This window comes from Trypanosoma cruzi, genomic scaffold, assembly GCF_000209065.1.
Source record: "Trypanosoma cruzi strain CL Brener 1047053517087 genomic scaffold, whole genome shotgun sequence".
Classification (NCBI taxonomy): Eukaryota; Euglenozoa; class Kinetoplastea; order Trypanosomatida; family Trypanosomatidae; genus Trypanosoma; species Trypanosoma cruzi.
In genome coordinates, this window is record NW_001849447.1 from 593063 (window position 1) to 601966 (window position 8904).

At 46.9% G+C, this 8904-nt stretch overlaps 6 protein-coding genes across 6 annotated transcripts, besides 13 other annotated features; all 6 read right to left on the reverse strand.

Annotated features, from left to right (window-relative positions):
* Nucleotides 1-8904: part of a sequence feature (heterozygous, non-Esmeraldo-like haplotype) that runs on past the window's edge.
* Nucleotides 243-1577, reverse strand: Tc00.1047053511287.130 (hypothetical protein, conserved; the record flags this gene model as incomplete). Its single annotated transcript, XM_809263.1, has 1 exon — nucleotides 243-1577. The coding sequence occupies one exon, from the start codon at nucleotides 1575-1577 to the stop codon at nucleotides 243-245; it is 1335 nt and encodes a 444-aa protein (XP_814356.1).
* Nucleotides 2029-3201, reverse strand: Tc00.1047053511287.140 (hypothetical protein, conserved; the record flags this gene model as incomplete). Its single annotated transcript, XM_809264.1, has 1 exon — nucleotides 2029-3201. One exon carries the CDS (start codon nucleotides 3199-3201, stop codon nucleotides 2029-2031), a length of 1173 nt encoding a protein of 390 aa, XP_814357.1.
* Nucleotides 3255-3305: a sequence feature (A-rich).
* Nucleotides 3320-3428: a sequence feature (A-rich).
* Nucleotides 3442-3462: a sequence feature (AT_rich).
* Nucleotides 3474-3494: a microsatellite.
* Tc00.1047053511287.150 (fibrillarin, putative) lies at nucleotides 3696-4571 on the reverse strand (the record flags this gene model as incomplete). Its single annotated transcript, XM_809265.1, has 1 exon — nucleotides 3696-4571. The coding sequence occupies one exon, from the start codon at nucleotides 4569-4571 to the stop codon at nucleotides 3696-3698; it is 876 nt and encodes a 291-aa protein (XP_814358.1).
* Nucleotides 4435-4558: a microsatellite.
* Nucleotides 4683-4713: a microsatellite.
* Tc00.1047053511287.160 (hypothetical protein, conserved) lies at nucleotides 4959-5609 on the reverse strand (the record flags this gene model as incomplete). Its single annotated transcript, XM_809266.1, has 1 exon — nucleotides 4959-5609. The coding sequence occupies one exon, from the start codon at nucleotides 5607-5609 to the stop codon at nucleotides 4959-4961; it is 651 nt and encodes a 216-aa protein (XP_814359.1).
* Nucleotides 5452-5478: a microsatellite.
* Tc00.1047053511287.170 (hypothetical protein, conserved) lies at nucleotides 6245-6958 on the reverse strand (the record flags this gene model as incomplete). The annotated part of the gene is made up of 1 exon (XM_809267.1): nucleotides 6245-6958. The coding sequence occupies one exon, from the start codon at nucleotides 6956-6958 to the stop codon at nucleotides 6245-6247; it is 714 nt and encodes a 237-aa protein (XP_814360.1).
* Nucleotides 7227-7278: a sequence feature (GA-rich).
* Nucleotides 7662-7809: a sequence feature (CT-rich).
* Nucleotides 7714-7834: a sequence feature (T-rich).
* Nucleotides 7965-8000: a microsatellite.
* Nucleotides 8025-8053: a microsatellite.
* Tc00.1047053511287.180 (protein kinase, putative) lies at nucleotides 8249-8904 on the reverse strand (the record flags this gene model as incomplete). The annotated part of the gene is made up of 1 exon (XM_809268.1): nucleotides 8249-8904. A coding segment is annotated over one exon (656 nt), but the record flags the coding sequence as incomplete, so codon positions are not given.

An 8904-nucleotide genomic window follows, 5' to 3' on the forward strand; every position in this document is an offset into this window, starting at 1 on the left:
ATAAAAATAAAAATAAGACCAACCAGGAGTGTTTCCATTCCCAAAAGCATAACCCATACACGTGTGAACGTATATTAGCTCTGCGCCAACCATACTTGTACCATGACATGATACAAGGTAAAACCTTAGCAAAAAAAAAAAAAGCAGTTAATACATAAGAATAAGCATAAAAAACTGGCTCTATTATTTACTTGGTTAAAGCATCGCATTTTCTACTGTGTCCAGCAAGGTGGAAGGCACATTTACAACTTCCACTCGTCCAGGTTGATCGGTTGTCCAGACCTTTTCGCCTCCCTCAAGGCATCAAGCTTCGCTTGCATTTCGGCTTCAATACGGTCCGTTTCGCGTCGCATTGCCTCAACGTCATCTTGATGTCGCTGGCGTTCCTTCACAAATTGCTCCAATATGGCCCTTCTTTTTCCGCCAAGCTCCTCTGAAGCCTTGCGACGGGCTTCCTCTTGCTCCGCGTCAAACTGACGCCGCGTCTCCTCTTCGTGAAGATTTGTCTGACGTCGGCGCTCTTCCTCAAGCCTTCTGGCATCCTCCTCCCGTAACCTCCGCTCCTCGCGTTCCTTTTCATACGCCTCATAGTCAGCTTGGTTGGCGAGAGCCACTTCTATCTTTTCTTCCGCTCGTTGAAGCTCTAATGCCAACTCCTTCTCGCGCTGCCGTTGACGTTCAAGACGCGCGCGTTGCTGATCCGTTGATTCTTGACGAGCCAATTCCCTCTCTGTAGCCAAGCGACGACGCTCATCCTCAAGCTCCTTTTTCATCATCGCGAGCTCTCTGAGATGGGCATCAAGATCTTCTTGTTGCCTTTTCTGAACTTCGGAGTATGCGGCCATTTTCTGTTTTTCCTCTTCCGCCTTACGAATTTTTGAAGCCATTTCCTTTTCATGACGAAGTAACTCTCCCTCCCACTCCCGCTGAGCGCGTGCACGTTCGATTTCTTCTTCTCGCTCTCTTTCCCGACGCTCCTGCAGTATGCGCCATTCCTCCGCCCGCCGCTTCTCCTCGAATTCTAGCTTCTTCGCGTAATCTAGCTTTGCCTTGAACACCTCTTCTGCTTGTCTAAGTTCTTCTTGTTTTCTTTTGAACCACTCTGCAAAACTCTGCTGGTTGGCACCCGCACCACGAAAACCATCTCGGTTTTCCCTTCCGAAAGGAGCAGTGCCTCCGTACGTTCCCTTTTGGTATTGCTTGTAAAGATCCTCAAACAACTTTTCATCCACAGGCTTTCTAGAGGTACCGCTGGCAGGCGATGGTGCGGGTGCGGGATTTGGAACCCTCGGGCTTTTATTATTTCCCTGCGTCGGTTTTGGTCCGTTGCGCCCGGTTGCATGTGCTACTGGTCTCCTACCATCACGCAAGGCCATTTCTTGATCGTACTTCCTCCGCTTTGTGGGAGATCCAAGTACTTGATATGCATTCAGCACCAATTTAAACACGGCCTCCCCCTCGGGGTTCTTATCTGGGTGAAGCTCCAGCGCCCTCAACTTGTACGCTTCCCGAATACCGTCCTTAGACGCCGTCCTCGGCACTCCCAGAAGGGCATAATAGTCCTGCTGCATCTGCATTTGATATTATGGCCTTAATTGAAACTATCCCCCGCAACAACAACAACAAGAAAAAGAAAAGAAGGGGGAAAAAAAATAAAGATATTCCAGCGCATCAAATCACTCACAAGACACGGCAACCCCAGTCCTTTCGACACTCACCTCCCACCCCCTTTCACAGCATACTTCTTTTTTTTTTTTTTTTTTGCGTCTTCCCCTCTTCCTCTTAATTTAAATTCGGTGCCGTTTACACCGCCAGCCGCATCACTTGTGGTGCAACAAAAAAGTAAATAAATAAATTATAAGACATACATTCCTGCGGCAACAAGTGGTGGTGCAAAAGGCCATACCAGTAACAACAAGAAGGAAAAGTTAAAACGTACATGCACGCACAGAAACACACATACACACACAAAGAAACAGTGAAAGCAAACAACAAAAAAAAAACTGGTGATTTTTCACTTCATCAATTCTATTCCGTCGTTTCGTCCCTTTTACGTCCACTTCGTTCTATTTCGGCCACAGAAGCCTCCCAATCCATATCATCCAGCAGACGTTGGGACTGTCTCAAAGCCGTTGGAACACGTGAAAGCACGAATGCCAAAGCAGCAAGTATAACCATCGTTTCCCCCCAAAGCCCAATGTAGTCATGAAGAAAATCCAGCCAAGCCAGTATAACACGGTTCTTGTACACGCCCAGTGAAATTTCCTGCCCCCAACCACCACTTCTAGCACTCATGTGACGCATATGCTCCGGCGGCTTCATACCATACAGAAGATAATAGTTCCTGGCCTCTGGATTCACAAGAATATCATACGCATCCTTCAGTTCCTCCAGCGCCATCTCTCGATCTTCTTCTTCCTTTTCATTCTCCTCCACTTCCTTCTTCTTTGCTTCATAAGCCTGCTTTAAATCTGCGGCGTCTAAAGACCGTTTTGACTTTGTGTCCTTCGCGTCCAGCAAAACCCCGTAAAGTTCACGGTCCACTTGAGAAGCCAGGCGATTATAAGCCAACTCCACCTGTTTGCTTTTGGCCTCACAAGATCGGCCACAATGCACAAGTTGCCCTCGCTGTTGTTGATGCTCCTTATACGCTTGACGAATTTCTTTGCGGACCCGGTAATTTTCTCGTCGGCGCTCCTTATCCGCATCTTCTTCCCCTTTTTCAACCCCCGCTTGTGCTTCACCGGGACGAAGTCGACCCTTCACACCGAGCGTTTCATAGTACTTCTCCAACTCCTCAATATTAATGCCCGTGCCTTTTTCAGATGTAATTTCCCCAAACCCCCTCCCGCTTTCAATTTGAGGGGGCTCCACATTAAACTCCATGTCGTACTTCGCGAGTGCCAGTACAGCAACGGCAAATATGAGAAGTCCAAAAAAGAAAGTTCTAAACCTAAAACCCGAATCTTCATGCTGTTCTACCAACTCGTTCCACTCGGTTTGTGTAATAATGCCTCGGTTTGGGTCTCGGCGTGTGTGTCGGTTGGTGTTTGCAAAACGTGAGCCCGCAATTCGCACGCCCCGCATAACATTGTGTCGTGCAAACATGTCCTCTCGAGACGCACGGGCTGCGCTTTCCTCAAGCCTGGCGCGCCTTTCATTCGCCTGCTGCTGGCGTATTTGTGCCGCCCGCGGTATCATCTATCCGCACCTCTGAGTTATGCCTCGTAGCTCCACAAGGAGAAAATAACTTTAAAAAAAAGAAAAGAAAAAAAGGAAAATGAGGTACAAAAAAAAAAAAAAAAGGGAATCGGTGAGTAAAGAAAACCATAAAAAAAGAAACCCACAACAAATATTAATAATAATGAACAACAAAAACAAGAAAAAAGGAGACACCAAAGAAAAAATAAAAAAATAAGAAAAGACAAGCGACAGCAATTCATTAATATATATTTATTTTTTCTTTCCCGCACTTTTTTTTTTTTTTTTTTTTTCATTTAGCCGACGTTGCCGTTGTAATTCTTCATTTTTTTCTTCTTGTCCTTCTCTTTTTTCTCATGTCTAATTATCAATTTTTAGCTCAATTCAGCCCTCACCATGGCTTCATCTCGCATTTAGACGAATCTCACAGTGTCGTCTCTCTCGTTCTCTCTGAACCAATGCACGCGTGCGACAGCGAAGCCCAAGATTGTGGTTTACTTCGGTGGACACTTGTAGTACCCTGCAACAACGGCATGATCACGTTCAAAGGGCTCCAGTGAGGCCTGTTCCTTGGGCCTCAGACCGGAGTCCTTTAGTTTCTGCACTTCAGAGGCAAATACTGTGGCGGGATCCGCAGTGGAATCAATGCAGTTGGCTTTGATAGATATGACAAACCCGCCATTTTCCTTCAGAAAATGTTGCGCGTTCAGCGCCAAGATACGTGCCTGATCCGGCTGGGCAACATCCATAAAGATGCAATCCACCAATCGTGGGATCAACATGCGATACTTCTGTGGATAGCGAGCATCTTCCAGGATGGGCACAATGTTGTTTCGGCGCTTCGTCATCTCCTCCAAGTCACGGCCACTGCGATGGGAAAATTCCACCGCGTAGACAACACCCTCTGGTCCTACCAGGTCCGAAACATGACTAACGGTGGTTCCGCTGGCAGCTCCAAGGTAAAGCACAGAGGATCCCGGCTCCATGTAAATCTGAGCAACACCCGAATAAATGGCAGCTGCCAACTTGGAGCGGTACGGATTCCACACACGGAACTCAGTGGACTCCGTCTCCCCCGCAATGGTGCCACTGACGCGCTTTTCCCCGTAGATGGAAACACCAGGCACTAGGGACTTTGTCGCCAGGGTATCTTTGCCGGCAAGCAGGTAGCAACCACGCATGCGAGCGTGAGGCTGAAAAACGTTACCCCGAACCGCCGAACTCCCCCCACGTCCACCGCCACGTCCACCACCGCCACGACCACCGCCACCGCGTCCACCACCGCCACGTCCACCACCGCCACGTCCACCACCGCCACGTCCACCACCGCCACGTCCACCACCGCGTCCACCACCACGGCCTCCGCGCATTCCCAGTCAGAGAAAATTAAAACTTCAAGAAACGAAAAGAAAATAATTGTAAAACGTAGAGAACAAACAAGTACAGCAAGAAAAAAGAACAACAAAAAAAAACGGTATTTTTAGTAGTGGTAGTAGTAGTAGCAATGGTAGTGATGGTGCTAGGAATAGAAAGTAAAGTAATTAAAGCACCAGAAAGATACAGGGATATAAAGATGTGCAAGAAAAGGCTGATATTTGACAACACACAATGGCCCCTTTGAGTCCAACTGCTTTTCTTCTTTACGTCACATAAAATGTTTGTTCTCCTTTTGTCCTTCCTTTTCTTCTCTAGATATGCACCCTTTTGCCTTTCACAATAACTTTTTTTTTTTTTCGTCTTTTTAACTATTTTCGCTATTATTGAGCGGTTTCGCCCTCTTTGGCGCCACACAGTTTCTTCAGAATATTTCGCATTCGATCCGTGCTCTTAGAGTAATTATTTGCCGTGTTGAGATCTGTCATTAATTCTACGCCACTCCAAACAGCACCACTTTTTATATATTCATTGCGTTTTGCTTCATTCGCTTTCTGCAGTCGCATCTGTTCTGCCTTCTTCTCCTTGAGCCTCTCCTCGTGTTGGGCAATTATTCCCTTCATGTAGGACTCTGCGGCAGCCTTCAACTGTGCCTCCTTTTTTTTAGATTCCGCATCTATATTTGCTGTTCTCCTCTCGATTTCCTTCTGAACGGCCTCTGTCACAGCATGTCCGTTCTTCTTTGGTCCAAAGGAAGGCACCCCAGATTCCTTTCCATCAGACCCAAAATCGTCACTGTTAACAACACGCAGATCTGCAGGCGGAAAATAGGCCGGCTGTGCCAAGCCCGGTGCGCTAGCAGCGGCTGCACCTCCCGTTGTTGTTGTTGTTGCCATTGTTGTTCCTGACGAAGCCTCAAAAAATGAATTGACATCGTGTTGTGGCTGATGGGGCGAATGCTGCTCATTGCCCAAAACAGCATTCTCCCCGTTGCTCTGCGGCGGCTGTGGCTGGCTTCCTTCAAAAGGGTCCATTCTGCAAGAGGGGGGCAAAGTGACGGCAAGAATACGGAACTCTCGACGCAGAAGAGAGCAACAAAAAAAAAAGAAAGAAACGCGGAAAAATCAACCAGTCAACACGCACAAACACACACATAAAAAAAAAAAAGAATGCTCAAGCACAGTAAATCAACGCGAAGGGCCAAAAACACTCACCCCCTCAAGCAGATCAGAATTCTTCGTTGCATGCAGCAGCCCTCCTCCTCTTCTTAACCCCCCGCCACCTACCTTCACTCCGCCATGGCCGGTGAGAAAAACAACAACAAGCAAAGGAACAAACACAAATAACGTAAGCAGGGAACTAACAAAGGAAAAACTGAGCACCTAAAATAATAATAATAAAAGGACAGCACAACTGGGCTCGGTAAGCCTAAAGGAACGTTCAGAAAAGCACCGGGCGATAAGAGGAAACTAATTATTTTCTTCTTCTTCCTCGTTTTCGTTTAATTCCTTTTGAGGGACATGTGATTGTTTGTGATGCTCTTTTTTTGGTTGGATTTTCTTCCTCTCCCTCATTCTTCGTGAAACTTGAGGGCACTATTGGCGGCGGACAGACTTCTCACTCGCCTCCCACTTCTCCATCTCCCATAAATCAAAGAAGAAAAAAAAACTCATCTCTTCGCAACAAGCACCACAACAACCACCCCAATAATGACAATAAACAAAATAATAGCGACAGTACACAACAACTTTCGGCCACACTTCTGCCGTCTGGAGGCTTGTGAAAGCTCCCTCGCTCCACCCTCCACAGATGACTTTGCAACCGAAACATTTCCCGTCATACTGTCCAGATTGCTTTGCTGATGATGCACAAGATCGTGAAATTCCTGATACATGCTCCGAAGGTCCATCATGTTGCTCTCAATTTCTCTCACGCCAAGAAGTTTTTCCCGTTGGAGGGCCTCCTCCGTATAAAGACCTGACATGTCAATTGCTCGAATCTCTTGCACACGCCCAGAATTTTGGGCCGCAGGAGATACGCTCACATCACCACGCCCGTCTCCCTCCACGGCATCATTCTGAAAAAGAGGGCGCCACGTCTGTTTCTCCCTTCGAATTGCCTCCCTGTTGACTCGATCAAAATCTGCTCTAACCGCGTTGTATTGTCCACGCAAAGCCGACAACTCCGCGTCTATGCCAGCGGCAAGGATACCACCAGCCCTTTCTTCACATTGCGTAACTAATAGGCGTGACTTCCGCAATTTTTCGCGTGCCATGGCATCACGTGCTGTTCCCAACTCGGCGGTTGCACTAGACACATCACTGCACGCCTTGCGAACTTGATGCACCGCCCTCAAAAGAGCCTCTCCTTCATCTAAAGGCATCTCGTGCGTGACTGCAGAAAGCAGAGGCGAGAAGAAAAAAAACGACAGCAGGAAAAAAAGTACGTGTAACTGTAATAAGCAATAAAAAGAAAATGCAACGCACTTTTTCGTCGCCACGTTGGCACGACTCAAAAACAAGCAAATATTTCATACAACAAAACGAAGAAGAACTATTTGGAGGGGGGAAGGGGGAAAAAAAACAAGAAAAATGGATGCGGGCGAGCAAAGAAAATAAAACGTAATAGGGAAAATGCACACACACATACAAAAAAAAAGAAAGAAAGAAAGAAAGAGACAGAGAGAAAGTGAGAGAAAAGAAAAGCCAATAACAAAAATAACGGCGGAAAAGGAAGAGAAAAGAAAAAAAAAACGGGTCTCCTACTTGAGATTAATAGCAACGTCGTCACTGTCATCATCCATCTTGCGGTCCTAAAATCCCTCCTTCCCACTCGCCATGCGAAAATGACACAAACAGAAGGAAAAAAGAAAAAGAAAAAAAGGCCTGCGGTGAGTAGCCGGCATTCTGTAGAAAAAAAAAAAAAAGGACTCCGTTGTGTTAGTTGTGCTGCCGATTGTTTGTAACGGGGTTTGTGCAGAAAACAAATAGCCTGGCAAGAATAATGTTTATGATTAATGCAATAATAATGATAATAACCAAGCAACTCCTCTCCCTAACCCAACCCCTTCGCCCCGCTACTCCCAATCTTTCTTTCCCCTTCCATTTTGTCCCCTTCTCCTCCTCCTCTCTTCCATCCTTTATTTTTTCTTGTTTTGTTTTTGTCTTTTTCTTCCTCCCCCTCTTCTAATCTCCTTTTTTTTTTTTTTTTTTGTTGCTTTTGTTGTTGTTTTTTGGTTGGTTTGTTTGTTTTTATTCTTCCGCCTCTTTTCCGATCCGCCCATCCTTCATTTAACAGGCACATGTGTATATGTATATATTTGCAAGAAAGACGATGGAGAATCTTGAGTTATAGGTACCGTGGACGGCATTTACAAAAAATCACATTGCCTCCCCCCCTCTCTCTCTCTCTCTCTCTCTCTCTCTTCCTACAGCGGCAAATCTGTGCTGACACACACACACACACACACACACACGCAAAAGAAAAAAAAAATACGTTTCTCCACCTTTCTCTTCTAACTCTAAAACCAGAAATCTACGAGAAAAACTACACATGTCAAAAAAAAAAAAAGACGTGTTGTTTCCCCTTCCCCCCTCCCCCATTTCTCCGTTTCTCTCTCCTAATTCCCACCAAAAATAAGACAACGATAAGGACGGCAACAAAAACAACAACCCTATAGTTTCTTTACCTGGGATGCACGCACAAATACCCCTTTACCCTTCGGACATGTGAAGTATTGCTTTTTATCAATAAATGAAGAACCGTCGTTCGTTCCTTCATTCCCCTCCATCATCTCTAATCCTATCCAAATTCCGGCACCAAACGCGGTCGGACCGTTAAAGCGGACAATGGCACGATACCCCTTGTACGTGACTGTTTCCCCTATTTGAAGCTCCTTTGCCGAGGTTACGTGACTGAGAACGGAGGAACGGGATGGGGTTGTCGAACGCGTACCCGTACGCCCTGGCGTGGAAGCACGATGAGCAAGAGAAGTGGAAGGTGTAACACCATTTGTGGGACGTGAAACGCCTCGCGTAGTGGAAGTGGATCGCCCTGTCGTGCGGGACGGCGTGCCACTTCGCATGGGTGTCGTGCCACCAGCACGTACGGGTGTTCCACGGCGAACCGTACTTGCTGCACTGCGAGCCAATGGGCTCCGTGCACTTACACGATGCGCAGACATACGGCGCGTGGAGCCGTTAGAGCTTTCTTGAGCAATGCTACTACGACCCGGTCGTACTCCTGTCCTTGATGGTGAACCGACACGCATGACGCTAGAAGCAGCAGTCGTCCGAGCTCCGCGCACGCGAGATCCCCCAGAGGGAGTTC